At 37.6% G+C, this 20432-nt stretch overlaps 1 protein-coding gene across 2 annotated transcripts in view; it reads left to right on the forward strand.

The window, feature by feature from the left end:
• LOC107086529 (GRAM domain-containing protein 2-like) overlaps nucleotides 1-14051 on the forward strand; it is a 47287-nt gene extending 33236 nt beyond the window's left edge. For both annotated transcript variants that reach the window (XM_015377524.1, XM_015377523.1), the window contains exons 5-12: nucleotides 329-432; nucleotides 979-1077; nucleotides 3146-3217; nucleotides 3318-3374; nucleotides 4528-4705; nucleotides 10265-10358; nucleotides 11335-11439; nucleotides 13312-14051. In XM_015377524.1, the coding sequence (XP_015233010.1) occupies nucleotides 329-432; nucleotides 979-1077; nucleotides 3146-3217; nucleotides 3318-3374; nucleotides 4528-4705; nucleotides 10265-10358; nucleotides 11335-11439; nucleotides 13312-13315 (713 nt within the window). In that variant the 3' untranslated portion in view covers nucleotides 13316-14051. The remainder of the gene's footprint in view (nucleotides 1-328; nucleotides 433-978; nucleotides 1078-3145; nucleotides 3218-3317; nucleotides 3375-4527; nucleotides 4706-10264; nucleotides 10359-11334; nucleotides 11440-13311) is intronic.
• The last annotated feature ends 6381 nt before the right edge of the window (nucleotides 14052-20432 follow it).

Consider the following 20432-nt stretch of genomic DNA (forward strand, 5'->3'; position numbering starts at 1 on the left):
TTAATTTCATGTATAAAAACATTCTGTACATCTGGTAAATCGCCCCATCCCATTGAACCAGTCCAGTTCTAAGAAATGCATTGTCATCAGCAAAGTGCAGTAAAATGATTTTAGACACGTCTTGTTTAAGAGCTGGTTAAAAACAGCTTTTAAACATGTCAATCATAAATAAGTGAACTTTTAATGATTATTTTCTACTTTTTTAAATAGATGCTTTGTGGTTTTTTCCCCTCTGTAACCTTGTAAAAATGAACTAAAGTGTGTTAAAATCCTGTTTTTCCAGTTATCTTTTATGCATTGGTTGAATATTTTGTCCTTCTTTTGTTAGTGTACTCCTGTGCTCTCCTCAGAGACATCCTCCTGCAGGGTCGGCTCTACATCTCCAGACACTGGTTGTGTTTCTATGCCAACCTCTTTGGAAAGGACATCAAGGTATCAGACTGTTTGATAAACCCGGAAACCTGAGCCCGGTGACATTTCAAATCACAGCCTGAAGAAGCTCATTAGACGGCTTTACTAACGATTTTACTGGTAGTCGTTCAGAATTAGGTGTCAACTAGAAGTTCCTGAGTCTCAATTCTTACACATTAAAATCTTTATACTGTAAAGGTGGGTTTGAAAAATCTGTACACATATTTAACCTTTAACCTTAACCTGCTCTGAGATTTTTCTCTTTGATGCTGGGCTTTCTAGCTTTACCTTCATTTCCGTGAAACTAAAGCTCTGCTAGGTTTTCAGGGACACTTATATGAAGGTTATTTTGTTTCGAAACTATTCCAGCTGCATTCCTGACATTCTGACTCAAATAACGTAGGTTTTGTGCTGCCTGCCTGTTTTCTGCAGGGCCCATCACTGGGCTCTTTTGTCATAGAGGGGTTTTTCTCTCTCCTCTCTCATTCTGGGTGTTTCAGAGGTCAAATACAAGACTCCCGTTTCCCTGTAAATACTTATTCGCTACTTTGCTTTCATTCGTCTCAGGTGGCTATCCCTGTCGTCTCTGTGAGGCTTGTGAAGAAGCACAAAACAGCCGGCCTGGTGCCGAACGGTTTAGCCATCACAACAGACACCAACCAGAAGGTAGGTATAGAGTCACAACCAGCAGAAACACTAACATTCATTAAATAATTCTCCTTTTGTGTTTGTTTTGTTGAAGAGTTTTGACTTAAAAACTACAACAAAAACCTTTAATTCCTAAAAATGCAGTAAAACCTAAGTCATGATTTTTGTTTTTTTTAGAAAAATGTGCAAAATCACCTCTAAAGTCAACAAGTGTAGCTTTATTACAGCATGATGAATCCCATCAGTCAAGCACCGTAAATAACCTGTTATAACTAAAACCAACAATAACATCAAAATGGCTGATTTAAAAGTTTGTAATTTGAGCTTATATGTTCATTCTTTTAGTATTGTGCAAATAAATCAGATGCATGAGGATTCTGCTGCATAGCTTCAAAGCTTTATTTGATTACCAGAGGAGGGAGTACCTAAAAGTACCTAAAATATATTTTTAGGAGTATTTTTTACTGCAACATCCATTTTGTTTTAACTTAAGTGATGATTATTCTGTTTTATACCAAAACTTTTAGTGCTACTTTTTAATCAGTTATTTTAGTGATACTTTTAATCTGCTGAGACGACGTAGGCATTGAGATCAATATAATAAACAATAAAAAAAATCTATTGTCACTGTAGGTAGTTGACCCTGCTCAGTCATATATACTTTAGGAGGTGGTTTCATTTGTTATATGTAAAAAAAGAAAAAAAAAAAAGATTTTAAGAAATACATTTAAATAAAATAATTTATTAAAAGAAAATGCATTTGCACATTACTTGTATGTTATAGCCTGATACTCTGTATCTCAATTACCTTTTACCAAATGCCTTCTTGCTCTTGCTGCATTCATTGGATGTCTATTTTTTTATTTTTACTTGTGTTACTTTTACTTGAGTGCATTTTTTGGATCTTTACTCTTCTGTTTTTATAACAGAAAAAGATATTTAATTGTATTTTTGCTGTTGCACGAAATCTCCAGCTAAAATCATTCCACTGTAGACACCTGAGCAACACAGAGAAGGAAAGGAGTGCAGCTGAAATACCTCATGTAGGCAAAGTGAACCGATTGGGTAAAACATAATATCCACTGACTGGGGAGGTAAAACAGACAGATTATCTCCTTGTCGTAGTGCTGCGGTGGATGGCATATAATAGCAAGGATATATTTTAGACTGAAAGAACAGAGCACAGGCGAGAATCAGAACAGGAACATGGAGCTGGACTGTTGAATAATGCTTTCATTTACGTTGTCTGCAAGCTTCTTAACTGTGGAGCACATGAGGCTCTATGATGGCGAGAGGACATGTCAGCAGAGAAAGGAGGATTCTTTGGAAACATGTTTGATCCTGCAAACCTGAGTTGAAAACCGCAGAGGAGATGGTTAATGATGTCAGAAAGCAAAGAAGCTGCACCGGCAGAAAAACTACCTTTTAAGTTCTGGCAATGCACAGATCCAAGGAAGGGTCAGTGGTGGTTTTAAAGGGTCCAGCAAAGACTCCACTGCCTGAGGGTTCTCACCTGATTGTCAAATTGATTCAAAGATTTCTATCTAAGGAAAACCATTTGTTTGCATCCACTCATGACTCAAACTAAGCATGCTTGTAGCAACAGTGGAGAGGAAAAACTCCCTTTTAACAGGAAGAAACCTCCAGCAGAACCAGGCTCAGTTTGAGCGGCCTTCTGCTGAGGCCGACTGGGGTTCAAGGAGACAGTAGCAGAGATGCAAAAGGCAACTGTAAAAGGCGACCCCGACCAGGAAAAATATTTGGTGTCACATAGCTCCTTAGAAACAGAAACTATTCATCTTGTTCCTACTATACATATTTTGTACACTATTTATAGTCTCTGTAGCTTTTATCAATTTCCCATCATAACTTCTTCTTGTATTCTCTCCCTGCATGTACTGGACTGAGGCAGCAGCCATAACTCAGTATGAACACATGTAATGAATAAAAACATTCACATTCTGATGACAAGGGGCCATAATGTTGCGTCTGATTGGTGTTTATTTCTCAAGTGTAGCAGAAACTGTTCCTTTAATTTTATTCATAGATTCATGGCATCATTGGATACTTTCTGTTCTTTCCTCAGTATGTTTTTGTCTCTCTGCTATCAAGAGACAGTGTGTATGATGTCCTCCGCAGAATCTGCACACACTTACAGGTCAGTGAACAAACACATCATGGCCATTTATTCATTAAGTCCATGCACCGTGCCACAGCATTTCAGATAAAGAGGCGACTGTGTTTCTCTCTCTCTGCAGGTCAACGGGAAGAGCCTAAGCTTGAAACAGTTCATGGAAGAGCCAACCTTATCGCTGGTGAGTGGAAGTCTCTGAAACAGAGAGGGACTTTCATTACATGTTGCAAAGTCTGCCAAACTCCCAGATCAAAGACAGCAGCGGTGTGTTTTAGTGAAGCAAACTCTTCAAACCTAAAGGCTGTTTTTAGTCAGAAAGGATCCATTGATCATTCTGCTGCAGCTTCAGCTGCAGCCTTGCAGTGAAATATTCCCCAGGTTGGCAAGATGCAATCAGGAGCTTTCTGGAATGGCTGTGTGTGTGTGTGTGTGAGGGGGTCAATGAAATGTCCCCATGTGTCATAAAAACAAAGCTATGTGTGTATGTGGACTTGTTTTTATCACAGCGTGGGGACTTTAATCTGTTTTCACTGTCACGTTATGGGGTCCTATATTCTTATTGGGACCAGGATTGTGGTCCCCATATGGTAAAGTAATTTTCTTTGAGTTGGGGTTAGGTTAAGGTGAATTCATTTCAGGAAAGGGTTCGAGCGTTAGGTATATGTTGTTAATAGTTAGAGTTAGGGTAAGGCTCTGGGTTAGGCCATATAAAATTTATGTAAGTCAATGAAATGTCCCCATAAGTCATGAAAACTAAGCTGTGCTATAATGTAGCTTTGGGAACTCCTGACCCAAATGATGATTTCCTTTATTTTAAAAATGCTAATTGAAAAGAACAGTGGCAGGAATTTCTTTATCTTTTAAATGAAATGTGTTGTTTTGTTTTAATATTTTCCCTGCATAGTAGGTTTAAAATATGTGTTTATAAGATGCTTTGTTAGAAGTAGAAAGAGAACTAACGTAATTTAACCATAGATAAAGTAAAATATTGAGGTTTGCCTTCACATATGTGGACGTAAAGAGCATGATTTATTGCTGAAACCTTTGTTTTATAAGACAGTAAAAGATTGATAATGGAAATCCAGTTATCAAAATGTATCGTTCAAATTAACAAAAACTTAAAAATGAAAGCCTCATTAATCTAAGAATTGTAATAACTTTGATTTGAATCCATAGTTCTTCTAGTACAGAATAAAAACTGTATGTTTCACATAAAATAACAAAAAAAAGAAGCAAATTAAAAAAGGTAAAATCAAATCTAAGCTGATCTGAAATCAAAAGATGCTTTTTTTTTCCTGTCCATTTATCAATCTCCCCTCACTGCTGTGACATAGGATGAGTTCCCGACTCCGGATGACTTCCCCGTCGTCGATGAGTTCCCCTCAGTGTTAAAGTGGAGAAGGAAACCGTCGGTGGTGTCTGTGTCCTCCTCTCTTCCTGACCTCCTGGGCAGCTCCAGCAGCGGCCTGGGAGCAGCAGACACACCTTTTAAGACAGAACCATCTCTAGAAGGTGAGGAAATAGTCTGTGCTGATATTACACCATACTGGATCCTCTCTTAACTACCATGTACTAACAGGACAGGACCTGATTTTCCCCTGTAACATTTCAGATGGCAGTCACTACCTGTTAAAGTCCTTCAGAGTCCCTGGTTCCCTCTAAGTCTAGGAACTGAGATGGCCTTTTAATTTAGACGTTTTCAGTTCCTGTTTTTTTTGTAACTGGGAGACCAAAGTAGAAATCAGCTTCTTATGGCTGCGTTCCCTCTGGTGTTACCTTCAGAGATCCTAATTTACCTCTAATACCATCCTGCCCACTGTGAAGTGGGAGCTGATAACCATGGCCGCTCATCCAGCCTGTGGTCTTATGTTCCCCACAGCCCAACATTTCAGCCAGATCACTAAAAAAAACAATGCAACAGACTGGCAAACTCCCACAATTATGTTTTCACTGAATTAGCTCATTTTATATTAAAACATACACATAAAGTGGAGGAATTGTATTCATTGAAGTATTTTTTTATATATAGATTAAATTTAATAATAAAATTAATCATTTGAAATATTTTTATTCATTTTTAAATGAGACATTCAATTATTCAATTGTGCATTTCACAATTTATTGGCATATTTAATATTTGAATTATGTCTGAAAGAAAACGAATTAAATTAATGAACTATTCTTTTCAATATATTTGATCAAATTCTCTCTTTTTTGACACAACACATTTACAGACAACAAACTTAACCTGGTAACATGTACTTATACGCACTTACATTCACTCATGCATTCACCATTCAAACCTACATTTTTCTAGTTCCAAAAATATACAAAACCCTTTAGATTCAGGAAGTGAAAAATAACAAGAAAATATATGAATAGAAACTGTAGTCAAGACATCCATTTAAGACTCCCATCAATAAGCTCCACCTTCAGTCCCTATGATCCTCATATATGGCTTCCATAGATTCTCAACGTCCCGTTGTTTACCCTTGGCAATGTATGTTATTTTTTCCAGTCCAAGTGAACCTGCAGATTCTTTCCTCCACAGTCCCATGGAGGGGGCCTCCATGCTCCTCCAGCATAGTGCAACAAATCTTCTGGCTTGAAGAAGTATATCAGTGTAGTTGTCCTCTGTAATTGTTTAAATGTAATTGGGTTTATTCTAAGAACACAGATTTTAACCTCTAATGGGATAATTCAGATAGACACCTAATAAAACTTCTGGACGTTAGGATATTCCCACAAAATGAAGAGTTCCTTTTTCAAATAAACATTTAGTGCAATTATCTGGAATATCACTGAACATATGAGGAAGCGTAACTGGTGTTATTTAGGTTCTCATAATCCATTTATATTGCAGAGGTTTAAATCACGCGTTTATCGTTTGTTTTTCTGCTTTTAAACATGCCTGATTCCAGTTTTCTTCGTCGATATCTTTGAAAGTATCTCCTCTCCAAGCGTCTAACTTATCTATTGCTGAATCTTTAGAGGAACGCATAAACAAAGTATAGAACACAGAAAAACAACCTTTGCCTTTTAAGTCCCCCAACACACACTTCTCTATTTTCGTTAAGGGTGGAATGTCAACTATTCGTTTCAGTTTTAATGAAATCTTTTTTCAATTGCAAGTATTTAAAAAATCGTTTTGGGGGTATTAAATACTTCTTACATTACTGATCGAAAGTAAACAACCTGCCATCAGCATATAGGTCTTCCATTTTCTGAATGCCTTTAGTTTTCCATAGTTTAAATCCTCCATCATTTTCCCTGGGGTGAACTTTTCATTACCCGGATAGGGGTAGATTGTGATCGCTCTGGACGGTCACCTACAGGTTTATGTGCTGCATGCCAAGTTATAATTGTACTTTTTAAGAAAGGATCCTTTGTGGGGATTTTTAGTGTCCTTATATGCGAAGAATATAGAAAGGTGTTTAAGGGGAAATCTGGAGCAGATTGCTGTTCAGTGTCTACATGGCTGATGTTAGTTGGGCGGCCATATAATACCATCTGATATATGGGTCTTTAATTCCACCTCTTTTATAGGGCAAAAAAATTAACTTTAAACGGAGCCTTGCTTTTCCATTTCTCACAGGTTGTCCAGAATGTTATAAAATGAATATGACACTGTCAATGGAAATGTTTGTAAATAGTACAAATTAATGAACATCTACTTATGTAATGGTGCATTTATTTATGAAATGCGACAATCAAATGGGTGATATCTCCTGATGCCCACTAATGGAACCCCCTGGCCTGAATTAAAATTCTCACATTAAATTTTATAATTCTCTTGTAATGGTCAAAATAAGCTGCTGCAATAAAAGATAAGGTGATATTAAGGTCAGGAAAATGTTCCAGTATAACCTGATCTAAAAAGATTCACTCCAGGAGTTTCTTATCTTTTTTCTGAGATTTAGAAATAATAAGGCTTCAGTAAAGTTCACAGGTCATTCAAATTTTTTTTTTTTAATTTCAACTGAAAAGGAAAATATTTTTTACTGATAATCAGAGGAAAGTGAATTAAGTCAATGTTTTCTTGAATAAAATCCATAACCTACAGCATACCATCATTACAGATGAGTCGTTAGCGTCTCTCCTCTGTTTCCATTGTGGGTCCTATTTTTTGTGTGAAACTGAGAGCAAATGAATAATCTCCTTTTGGATTTTTTTTTCTCTTACGCAATGAGACATGAGGCTCCACAGAGATTAAATCACATGGTGGCTTGTATTAAAAAGCTTTGTGCCCGTGCAGATTTAGTCGAGATTATAATAAAAACAGCGTCTACCGTGAACCATGTTCTAACCACCGGATAAAATAATGTTTTTCTCTTCCTGTAACATGTTGAATACTTTAAATTAGCAGCACATAAGATGGGTTCAGAGCAGTATGTAGGTAAGTAAGTAAAACCTAATGTATTAAGACACCTTTAAAAAAGAAGAAGGGTGTCAACACACAAAAAAAGAAGAAAAAATACAGCAAAATGATGAGTTTTCAGTCTGTTTAAAAAAAGCCACCGGTTGGTTGCTTTGTTACCAGCTGGTTGTCACAGACCATGCTTCCTTCCAGTGTACTTGTTATAAAGAAGTAACAAACATGCAGTTTGATGCAATAAAGTTAATTTTCTCTGCACTACCAATGTTTTTATTTTTTATTCGTTGCTAAACACTTTGGATTAAGTAGATAGTAGCTGGTCTATGGTAGCTACCATAGACCAGCTACCATAGAAAGCTATATTTTCCAGGTTCTGTTGAGTCTTTGTTAGAATTCCTTTCCTCTTTTTTAAAGGTTTGAATTACAGACACTGATCATTTGCTTGAAGACCTGAAATTAATTTTATTTATCATCTTATCCACCTTTACAATAAAAAAAAAAGGCAAAGGAAGACTTCCAGAAAGTCCATATACTGTATTAGAGCCACTTCTGCCTACTAGAAAGCAGAACCTTAAGGAATGAGGAGCAGCTTTTCATATTTTTGTCTCATGTTTATCCAATAAATCCATCACAGCATGGTGTTGATTTTTAACTTAATCAAAGCAACTTTTGAACCTTTTAACCCTTCATCATAAAACAACATGCACATTGCAAAGAGTTTGTCACACGTCTTTCCAGGTTGGCAACATGCACTTTAGACTCAATATGTAAGTGAGACATAAATTATAATGTTAAACTATAAAATATGTTCAACATAAAAATAAATCAATAAAACAATATCCTTTTTACACTACGTGCGCTGCCCTCCCCCGCATCCAGTGCATCTCCAGTTTCTTATTGTAAAATTTATTTTGTAAAATAAATATTTCTTCAAAAATATTGTTCATTGCACCAAACACAATGGAAATGAGACAATTTAATGGATCCAATCAATAATAGATATGAAACCCTCAGTGGTAATGAGGAACAAAAACAGAGACAGGCTCATTTTAAGCCTCCAGATTTCTGATATATTCCACTTTTACTCTTCAGCTCCTTGAATGATCAAATCCTTAAACCCCGTCAGCTGCATCCTTAGCTCCTTTCGCCGCTGTCAAAACTTCTGTCATCCTGATCTCACTTGCTACATGCTGGTCTTTCTTTCACCGTTAATGTCAAATAATTTCACGGTGTGGCAACAAACACATTTGAAGATATAGGGGGGATATAGGATTTTTGTGACTTTTTGAAAAGACCCGCCCTCTCTATTTAAAAAAAAAAATGCACATGCACAACCCTGTACCCGCATGCAAGAGTGTGCACAAGTCCCTTTATCCTTGAGGATGAGTGGGTACGCAATGATAAGACTATTGCTTGAATGGATCTCATCTCACTCATATTTATATATAAAAAGTTTCCCTGCAAATAACACTACTGCTACATTTAAAATCATGGCGTGCTTGTATTTGTGCGCTGCAGTGAAAACGTGGACATGTTTGCAAGGTAGATATGGATCTTTGGCCATCGTACAACTACTAACGATGCAAATTACAAAATAAATAAACTCGTCTTTCCTGGAAAGTTACAATATAGAGGTAAATAACTTTTATTAGCACTGGTGTGAAACTTTGCAAACGAGGTATCAGTTGGAAGTCCAGACCTTTGCTTTCAGTGTACGCCATGGTGTTATAGAATCTCCCAAAAACACTATTGCTTCTCTCTTCTGAGGCCTTTCTATTCTTCTCATACACTTCGTAGACACTTGTTCTCTTACGACCCTCAGTCATTTTCAAAGAACCGCTGTGAGAGAGGTGAGCTTCATTTACTGTCTGAAACCGTAGCTTCCCACAGATATACGCCTGAAAGTGAAAAGAAAGCTAACGGTTCCAGCTCGTAGGACGTCCTTACGTAAACACATCACCAGAATGATTGACAATAAGGAGGACCACTTATTTAGATGATCCACCCGGAAATAAAAGATCGTCCTCTATCGCTTTAAGAAATCCTATCTGCATCAGGAAGCCTTCTACAAGTGCTAAATATAACACTTCTGTATGGTTTTATTGTTTCTTTGCTCTTTTGTAAAAGCTTTCTAAACCAAATTTTTTTGAATATTCCAGAGAAACTGCTCTTAGTTCTGAGGTTAGATAAAATCATGTAAATCGGTTTAGTATGAACTCTTCTATTTGCAGAAAAAGAACGAGGGGTGGCGAGCAGACAGTAATACAAACATATCAGCAGAATGATTAACAATTAGGAGGACCACTTATTTAGATGATCCACCTGGAAATAGTCCGTCCTCCACTATACCTTTAAGTTAATCTTTAATTTTAAGAATATGCTCTAATTTCTTTGGAAACACTTTCAAACTGTTGAATTATTTTAAGAACAGCAGTCACAAGTAGCAGTCAAAGAGAAAACAAAGATGCATGATGAATAAAAGGGTAAATGGAATAACTCAACTATTGGTCCTTATTCATAATTTTTTATTCAAAGGTTCACAGCATTTTTAACTTAAACCCTAACAGTTGAGGGCAAGGATTTTATTTTAGTACAGATTTATGGAGAAATGTTGCCCACCAGCTGTGTTAAATTTGAAGTAACGAGGACAGTAGAGTAATTTTAATGGTTTCGCTTGTTATGACGTGTTGTTTCAGAAAGAGGTCTGCAGACAGACAGAGGTCTTTTATCGGAGCCGGTGGCAGAGTTGGGCCAGATGGAGTACCAGCTGCTCAAGTTCTTCACCCTGCTGTGAGTGTACAAAAGAAACAGGCAGAAAGCAACAACTCCACCTTCAGCTCCTTCAACAGCTGACTCACAGCTCCACACACACACACACACACTCTGGGCATTAATGTGCTGATATAAATAGGAGGTGATTCAGGCAGGCTTAGCACAAGGGATCCGAGCTGTTAAAACACTTATTCATCACACTTTTTCCGCTGAGAAACACCCTCCCATGATATCGTAACAATATTACACTTTGTGTGTCATAGAGCAGCACGTGCTTCATGTTCATCTGTTTGTACAGAAGAGTTTTGTTATACATAAGCTTAATCTGCTGTAAATGCAGATGGAGCCCTTCCATATATATTTATAAATACTAAAACATCCTTATTAATGCCAGCCTTTTGCAACTGTAGAAGAAAAATACATATTTAAATGTGTTATAAAGTAAACAGCTCAACTAATGACATTCAGAAGATTCAACCGAGAATAAAACAACACATCTTTGATATTATACGGCCAAAATGTGAGACTTAATGCTGTTTTTTTTTCTTTACTTTTTTGATTATTTATTTTAGGATTACTATCAATCCATATTTTCTAAATCCAGGTATTTGCTATTTAATTATGATAAAACAATCACAGTTGTCTAAGTAAATTATTATTTGTTTTCTTCTGTCAGTTTTTTTTTTATGAAGATGGGCTTCATGATATATTTGTTTGTATTCCATATATCTTTTTTTTTACATTTTAAATGTACTTTGCATTTTCTTTATGTTTTTAATTACTTTACAGATCTGATATGTTGATTCAGATATGTTGAATGTATTTTTTCCACTAAAATCTATTTTATTTTATTATATTTTTTACTATCAACAAGTTTATTCTCTCAGCTGCATATAATTTAAAGCAGCAGGAGAGGAAAGCAAACACTGCCCTCTAGTGCTCATTGAGAGAAATTACAGTTCTGAAACTTTTCTTTCTCTTTCTCTTTCATCAGAATAATTCTCCTCATCCTGTCATCGTGCTATCTGGCCTTTCGTGTGTGCAGTCTGGAGCAGCAGCTTTCCTTCCTCAGTAACCCAAATCTGCCCCTCAGAGAAAGGTACCGCACTTACACATATATATATTCTTTTTTTGTCTTTCAGCTGAGACTGATGTTAGAGATTTCATGCAGTAATGTGGAACACAGTACTTTTATTCTCTAAAAGTATTCAAAATGAAATTTTTTTCTTATGCTACCAGCTTTAGTGTAAGTTTGATATTTATGTGGCATAACCCTCAAAAAGTAGCGTATAATTGTAAAAATGTGCAGAGGGTGGCATGTATTTGTATTCAGCTCTTCCAGTGTTAAAGACGGCCATACCAGGTCAGGATGCTACAATCCCTTTGTTTCAACTAGCTGATAAATTTGGGCTCACTTGACTAGAGCACCTGGCCACGTATATCTACTGCATCCCAATATGGCTTTTGGCATACTGCGAACAGCACTCAGTATTCTTTACTCTTTAACCATTAGACCTCCTAATTATATATATTGTATGAAATTGTGTTATATCAAACTGGTTCTATAGTCACTCTATTACATATGGAGTAATGTAAGCAAAGTCATTTCTCCCTGGGATTATTAAAAGTATTTCTGATCTGATTCTGATTCCTGGTTGATGGGACAGGTGTTGTGAATGAAACGGTGCCCAGCTGAAAAGAGCTCCTGTGTGTCGCTGAATGTTTGCATTGATGACTGAAAGACATCTTCTGCCTCCATTTATCTGTTTACTACAATGTGTTGAATTCATGTTAATGTGGATTTAAAGACATTTCAATAAAAGTGGAAAAAAATGCAGGGAGGAGAAAAAAAAGTCTAATCAACCAAAACTTTTGCAACGCCCATGCTGGACCTCCGTAGACCCCCTGTTGAAGACCTCTGCCCTAGAGGTTAAACCTTTAGAGTGCAGCTAAGCCTTGTTGTGTCGAGACCTTCCTTCCTTGCAGCCTCTATAATTAATGACGTTTTCACCGAGCTTTTTAGTTTAGGTGGACATTCATGTGCGGGTATGTTTCATTTCCTCACATGTGCTAAGTTTAAGATAATATTTTATTAACCAATAATTGTTTAAACCTTTTCGCAATTGTCTTTTGTTCTTTGGTCATGATGCAGTTTTAAAGGTACAAGCAGATGTAAGCTATTAATCTTTTAGGTGACATCAGAATCTGATGCGCGTTGGGCGGAGCTACCCTATCCTTTCTTTGCATGGAACAATGGCAGCTATATTTGCTATGATCAGTGGGTAAAAATTTGTTTTAATATGTTTTTAAGTGAGAAAGTCCACCTGAAAACCTAATCTGTGCAGTCAGTTCATCAAGACTATGATTCTGCCTTAAAATATTATTTCTCTGTTGGAGCTGCTCACACCCCCATACACCTGCAGTGCTCTGTCACTGGAAATGCTGTTCAACAGCAGCCTGGTCGCTTCTTGGGGGTTTTTCGCTAGTGTTGGTTGCGGCTTGAATGTGTTTTTCATGTATGTAATCCAAGCTCCAGGCACCAGAATAATTTAATTTAATATATTTTGCCGGCAGGTTTCGACATTTTAAGTTAAGCTAGGCGTTAAACAACTGTTTCAGGGGAGTGATCATAGCGATCTGCATCAGAAGTGTGTCTGTCTGCCAGCTCCCAGATCAGCCTCTCTGATTAGTGATGTGGCGCGTCCAGCAGCAAAAGTTACATTTTTCCAACTCCAGCAGCTGCTGCTTTGGCAGTGCGTTAGATGCTTAGAAGCTCAAGAGGCGCTGCTCCTGCTGCTCAAGGCGTGCTGCAGGACCTTTTGCTGCGCCTTGATGTGCGTCAACCATTGACTTTGCATATAATCCCGCTGCTTCTGCTGCCTCTAGTGCATACGGTCCGAACATAGCATAAGGCTGGAATAGACCCAAGCCATTATGTTTCCACTAACCACAGCATGTTCTCCTGTTTCAGGTAACCTCTACTCACCTGTTCACTCTCCTTATGCTGGGACCCGATGATGTCAACCTGCACAGTTAAAGAACCAGAACAAACCCCTCCCCTGGCTACAGCATCAAGGATCCAGGCGCCGGAGGTTACGGGATGATTACCCAACCCATGATCACTTCCAGGCTATGCAAACAGACTGTATATTTATTTCTATGTAGATTTTGTTACAGCTGCTCAGCAGTTTATATCACAGACATTGCCTCATGCTTCAATGTGAAGAGAGGAAAAATAACTGCTAAATCCTCACACTGATGATGATGATGGTTTTGATGATAGATAATGAGATCTAAAAAGATACATGAGAATGCTGATGGTAAGGAAACGTCCGTATTTCTGTTGATCTAAATGTTTGAATGATTGAGCAAACTAGTTTAACTTTAGAGTGAAGTATAAAACTAGTGATGATGTTGCACTTTTTCTGGTAAACATTATGTCTAAATCATTTCAGTCACAGTGACATTAAGTGTTTCTGCTTCTGTAAAGGTACTCAGTTGTCATTTTTAAGATGTTCATGGAGGAACGTACTGTGAGCGAATGGGCTTATAATATTTTTCTGTTTTTATTCAATTCAAGAAAAAAAAGCTATCTGAAAGAAGAAAATGATTCTGAAAGTAAAAATATATATTGTAGAGGAAATAAATCACATTGATAGCAAAAAATGATGTTATTTTATGTGTTTGTAGAGAAAATACTTTGTCATTAAATAAATGAAAAATAATTGACATTTGGAAAATTATTTCCGAGGGTAAAAAAACACCACACCTGCTCAAAAATGTATTTTTAGCCTCAAATATTGATTTCTTGCAATCAGAGTGAAAATATTTTCTTTCAAAAATAGATTTCTATCTCCAAACTTTTTTCTTCTCTCTCTCAAAACCTAAGTTTTTGCTCCTGATTTAAGGATTCTTCTCTTGATGTGAAAAACCTGTCATGGGCGGGCCTGTGCTCCTATTGGCCAGTCTAACAGAAGTGACAGCTGAGTGGAGATACTATTATTTAGTTGCAAAGGTGGTTATGCCCTCGCCATTAATTTTCGAGTTGAACAGCACCTCGCCAAAAATTTGGACCAGAGCTTTCAGCTTGTCATGTTTCTAAGTGTTTTCATGTGTATTTTCCACAGGTGAGTTGCATAACTCAAACAGCTCTCTGGATCAGTTGCAGGCAGCTCTGTCCAGCTTCTGCACCGGAACCAGAAGTTCTCATCCACATCCCAGGCAAGGAGCTGTTCAACCTGAACGCACCTAATATCTCCACTCAGCTCTCAGTTCTGTTGAGACACATTTTTCACATTGAGAGAAAAATTATTTAAAAATCCCCTAATTTTCACATTAATCAATAAGCTGTGAAATCATTTTTCAGCCATTTTGGATCAAAGTTAACATGTATTCCAACAAACTCCTATAAAGAAAGCTCACTGTGCTCTCAGCTAGGGCTGGGCGATACGCACTAAAACCTAATCCCCATACTGGGTGATATTATCGTGATAGCAATAAAAGAGATGATTCTTGCCCCATTTCGACTTCCCCTCTGAAACCGATCCATGCTGAGTTCAAACCGAGCTTGGATCAGTTTACCGTGCCGAACTTAGCTCTTATGACCATTTACACATCACGCTAACACGGTTCCTTCCTACCAGCGGCGGTAAACGATACTACAGCTCTCAAGGCGGGAATTACGCGGGAATTATGCAAACGCCCATAACATTCAGGAACTTCTGTGCGGCCTCCACCCAAATTTCAATGACAGCCTCGGTCTCGGCATCATCTCAAGTCGCAACACGCTCCTTTGATGCCATTTATTGTTAATAGGCTGAGAAGAGGTTTGTGTTGTGAACAGGTGAAGAGATCTGTGAATTAAAAATTACACAGCAGGAAACATGTGAAATGAGTCAGCTGACTGTAAATAGATGATGCAGTTATGTTTTGTTATCTGAGAACCGAGCCACAGATGAACCGTGCCGAGCACCACTGCTGAACTAGTACTAGATTAGCACGGTTCAGTTGTGTCTGGCATGGTCCAGTTCAGTTACGTTCTGTTTAATCTCAACAGTTATCTCGGTTACCGTGCTCGGACCATTCTCAGCACGGTTTTAAAAGGGCAGTGTAAATGGGGCTTATGGCTCTGACTGCTTATCACAGCAATTACTGTATAGCCCCACAATCACTAATAATACAATAGAGGAATATACATATTTGAAATCGGCTTCTTCAGGACACCAGTTACATAAAATAATATGATTTATGTAATGAAAAATCTTGTAACTTAATTTAATAATATTCTTCACATTTTCAATACCCCAATGGAAAAAAGTTAAGGAAAAAGAAGAAAAATTGTGAAAATAAAAGTTTTGACAATTGACAAAGTTTCTTGAGTTTTTAATCATGTAGTCTAATTTATTTATTGAAGTAAAAAATCTTACCATAACTTAAAACGTATCATGTTGGTGTGTATGTTAGTATTAACTATGATATCCATGTCAGGATGTTTATTATTCTCTTGGACATTTATTATTGTTGTTACATGCTTATTAATCTAGTTCCTGGTGGATTTTAAGTCTCCTGCTGCAGAACTGAACCTCTTTGAAAGAAGCTGCCCTGACATTTAAAAAACTCTGCACATTCTGCTCTTAGAGATGAATGTTGGTAATATCAACCTTTTATGTGTGTGAGGAGACATTATTCTATACGCTGCTCTATGTTAGATGTAGGATGACCAGCTGAACTGCTGTTATTGCCTTTGTGGTCGGTGCATGTGCTGACAGCAGCGACTTAGATTTTGGAGGAAATCAGTTTTAATTGGATTCTGGGGTTTAGTTTTCTGTTGCATGTACAAAGTACTGATAGATACTGGAAACACCCAGGGTGAGGATAAATACACCTTATTCTCTACTACTACTTCATTTGTAATGTGTGCTTATCATCAGTCCTCATGTTAATACTTTAGTATGTTTTTTCCTCCTTTTGCATTATTTGGGGAACACGCACCATTTCAAATAAAAAAAACAGGTTATACAAAGAAGAAATATTACGGTGACATACAAGAGCTCTGTCAGTGAAATACATGCTTCAATCTGCGGAATGGATCTCCTATAAAGCTAATCTCTTGGTTTGAGAAGGAACCACACATACATGAATGGCTAGTAGCTGGCATAAAACAGGACACAAATCTTGTTTTCCTTTTGAGGTTTTTTCTTCATCTAAAGAGATTTCTTTGCCCCTTATATAGTCTATATGTTTGAATAATATTCATTGTTTTGCAAAAGCCTAAAGGTTTGGCCTCACAGTGGAATCATGGACATCATGAAGCCTCTGGTTTCTTACTTTGTTCTCATGCTATGCCGACCCTTAGTTTACATTGTGTGTTAGATACAATATGTGGTCACTTCTTTAAAAAGTTTTCTTCTAAAAAAACAAAATTATTCAAGTTAAAACTGAACATTTGTTTTTTTCGTTGGTAAATTTAATACCATCAAAATAAGTTGCTCACCATAATAGCTTTAGATTAGGCACAAAAGCTGTACCTCCTTGAAGTAAATATAGATGTCTTGATCCTGAAGATATTTAATCTGGTTATGGGCTTTTATTTTTGTAATTGCTGTTATTGTCCTGCTTGCTGAGATTTCTTAGGTGTTCATACAATTACTCCACATAATGCACAACTAAGAAACTGTTACTGGCTATAGGCTCTTGTAAATCTAGAAAAAATGTCTTCTGAACTTGTGTTATGTCAAAAGCAGAAATGATGTCATTATTTACCAGTCAGACGCATCTCTAGCTACTATCTATTTTCAGCTAAATTGTGTAAAATTAGCAAAGAAATGTGGTTTTATTAGAGTTTTAAACACTCAGCATTTAAGGATGCTATGTAAATAATATCCATTCATCTTCCATCCATGTATCCGTCCGTCCATCCATCCATCCATCTCTGGACGGGTTGCCACGGGTATGTTGTTCAGACTTTTGGAGGAAACCAGTGTACCTGCAGAGGACCAATGATGCATGGAGAGAACATGCAAACTACATTGGTTTAAAAACCCAGGACTGTCTTTTTATTTTTATTACCTCAAAATGCTGGTGTGATGTCATGTGACACCAGCCTGCGACACCACAATATTTCTGTTATGTTTTGTTCTTATTACTCCATACTACTACATCACAAAATCACATGCATTGTAATCATTTGCTCATTAGCTTTGGTTTAGGGGTCTCAGTAGGACAGCAACTGTGGGTTTTAGCAGCACTATAAAGTCGGGATAGGTTGAAATAGATGCCCAGACATCCTCCAGGGAGTCATACTGTCTGTCCTGGAATGCTGCTGGGCTGACCTTTGACCCCTTCGGTGTGAGCTAGTCTGACTTCATGGTTATGATCTGTGTCACACACTGTAAAATCATCACACATCCAAGGCGACAAAGCTGGAGGTTTTCCAAGAACTCATTACTTCCAGCAGTCATTGAATGCGTCTGAGGTCATGTGTGCAACAAGTCTTGATCCAATGTTCCAGCTGGTCCTTGTATGAAGGGAGGTCTGCTGCAGTAACTTAAAGACAAAGAGAAAGATTTATGTGGGACCACAGAAAAGTAACATTAAACAAACCGGGAAAACTTTACTAGAATGAAGCAATAAAACATCACAACATGTCTTGAAATGTTACTGTGTTTTTCTAAAATGCATAAATATTTAGAGACATTCAATATAAAACTGATCTATACTTCAAGATTTTAGTAATGTCGTGTATCATCAAAAAAATTCAACAAAAAGACTAAAGGTTTTACAAAACTATCCCTAACATGTAACATTATAGAAGACACTTTCACTTAAAATACCCTAATTTATACTCAGGTATATCACATCCGTTTTATGGCAAAAGATTGTAACATTGATTGCTTAAAGGCATCTTGAAATAAATGTAATTCAGTAATCAACCAATAGGAGTTCAATATGACGTAGGTCCACCCTTTGCAGCTAGAACAGCTCCAGAACTTCAGGGAAAACGCTCTACATAAAGATTAGGAATGTGTTTATGGGAATTTTACCATTCTGCCAGAAGCGTATTTGTGAGGTCAGACAGTAATGCTGGCTCTAAGTCTCTGCTCTAATTCATCCCAAAGGTGTTTCATCAAGTTCATCCACAGCAGACTCTACCATCTGTGTCTTTATAGATCTTGCTTTGTGCTCTGGTCAACAGTGATGTTTAGAGAGGAAGGGGGCCAGCTCCGCACTGTTCCCACAGAGTTTAGAGTTCCTTTTACTAGAACTAAGGGGTCAAACAAAGCTCCTGAAAAACAGCCTGGCAAGCTCAGATGAAGAAGCACGATTCATCACTCCAGAGAGTCCAGTGGCGGCGTGCTTTACATCACTGCATCTGATGCTTTGCATTGAACATGGTGATGTGTAACTTGGATGCAGCTCATGTGCCAATCTTAAGGCTACATGAAGTTAGGAGGTGTGTATTGACTGACTCTACAGAAAGTTAGCAAACTCTTTGAACAAGGTGGTCCAGCATCCGCTGATCCCACTCTATCGGTTTACGCGGCTGAATTGCTACCGTTTCCATTTTCTAACGATACAGGTAAAAGTTAACTGTGGTACATTTAGGAGCGAGGACATTTCCTAACTGGATTTGTTTCACAGGTGATATCCTTTCACAGTTCCCCACTGATGTATGCTGAGCTCCTCAGAGTGAACTATTCTTTCTCAAATGTTTTTAACACTTATGAGCTTTCATTGTATCTGTAGTTCTCTTGCACCGCAAGCACAGCTCTTTGGTCACGAGCACTGAATATTTACCCAGTAAGCTGTGAGAATACTCAGGGGAAACATTATCTGATAAGGAAATCAACATAAAACCGGAGGGGACAGTGCTGGGACTCAGTTAAAGCTCTCTGAAACCAACCAGGCTGTCTGGGATTTTCCACTGCCGTTTGTAAAGACTGAAAATGCATTAAAAGCATTTTTTTTAGATTTTTGTTAAAAATTGCAACTTCCAGAATATAAAATCTAATATTTTTTGTCTAGAGGTTTTAGCAGTTTTAGATAATGTAGGTATTCATAACATTTTCACCACAATTCACTAAGAAAATATTTTAGTGGTGTAATAATGATCAAAGCACTTTCTAGTCCTTATATAAAAACATTAATTCTGCTGGCTTTTTATTAAAAGCCAGCAGAGTTTAACCCTATTATATAAAATGAAACCTAGGCAGAAATTCAGCTGAATAAACTGATTGCTTACTCTCATGCATCTATCTGTAAGGCAGCTATTTAGCATTCATCCACACCTGCTCGTACTCCAATCAACACCTGAGTGCTCTTTAAAAGACTTCAATCAGCAGCTTAACCTGCCTCCAACAAGCATAGTTTAGTTAGACTGCATGTAAGACTGATTATTATTACCCTCCTCCATCCCCTTCACCACCATCCTTACAAGCTCATCTGGGTCTTTCTCCATACCCCTGTTTACCCTCATTGAACTAATTCCCCAGCCGGTCCGACAGAAGGCCACCTTGTTGCGCCTGTTTCTGCAAGAGATTCCTTCCAAAGGGACTTTTTTTTCTCTCTCCACTGTCGCTCTATGCTTGCTCATTAATGAGGTTCATACCAACCTGCGCCTTGTTCCAGCTGGCATTCATCTTCATTCCGTCTCTGTTCCACCAACAGCTTCAGACCTGGGGGGGCTTCATCCCTCTTCTCATTCAGCATGTAATCAGAGTAAAACTCATTGTTAATGTACCCTGCCAAGGCCTGAGAGCCAAAGTCATAAAATACAGTTTCAAAAAGACTTTTCTGATTGCCTTCCTTCTTTTTGTGAGTCTTTCAGGTTGAATTTATTTTTCATATGCTCACAGCTTGCATTAAGAGTCTGTCTCTCAGAAAACTCCTGGGTTAGCGTTTTTTCATGGTGTACGCTCCACGTCAAGCTGCAAAATATCTGCAAAAGTGTTTTAGATCAGAATGCACAGTGGTGTAAATAAAGTGTGGTGCTTTATCCATATTTTGTTATCAAGAGACCTGTAACCCAATCAGTTCACTGGAACGGTATGAACCCACTGATCTCTATTTATTCACCGGACTGCTGATTGCCCG

Source organism: Cyprinodon variegatus, unplaced genomic scaffold (assembly GCF_000732505.1).
Source record: "Cyprinodon variegatus isolate N-32 unplaced genomic scaffold, C_variegatus-1.0 Scaffold156, whole genome shotgun sequence".
In the NCBI taxonomy this organism is placed as follows: Eukaryota; Metazoa; Chordata; class Actinopteri; order Cyprinodontiformes; family Cyprinodontidae; genus Cyprinodon; species Cyprinodon variegatus.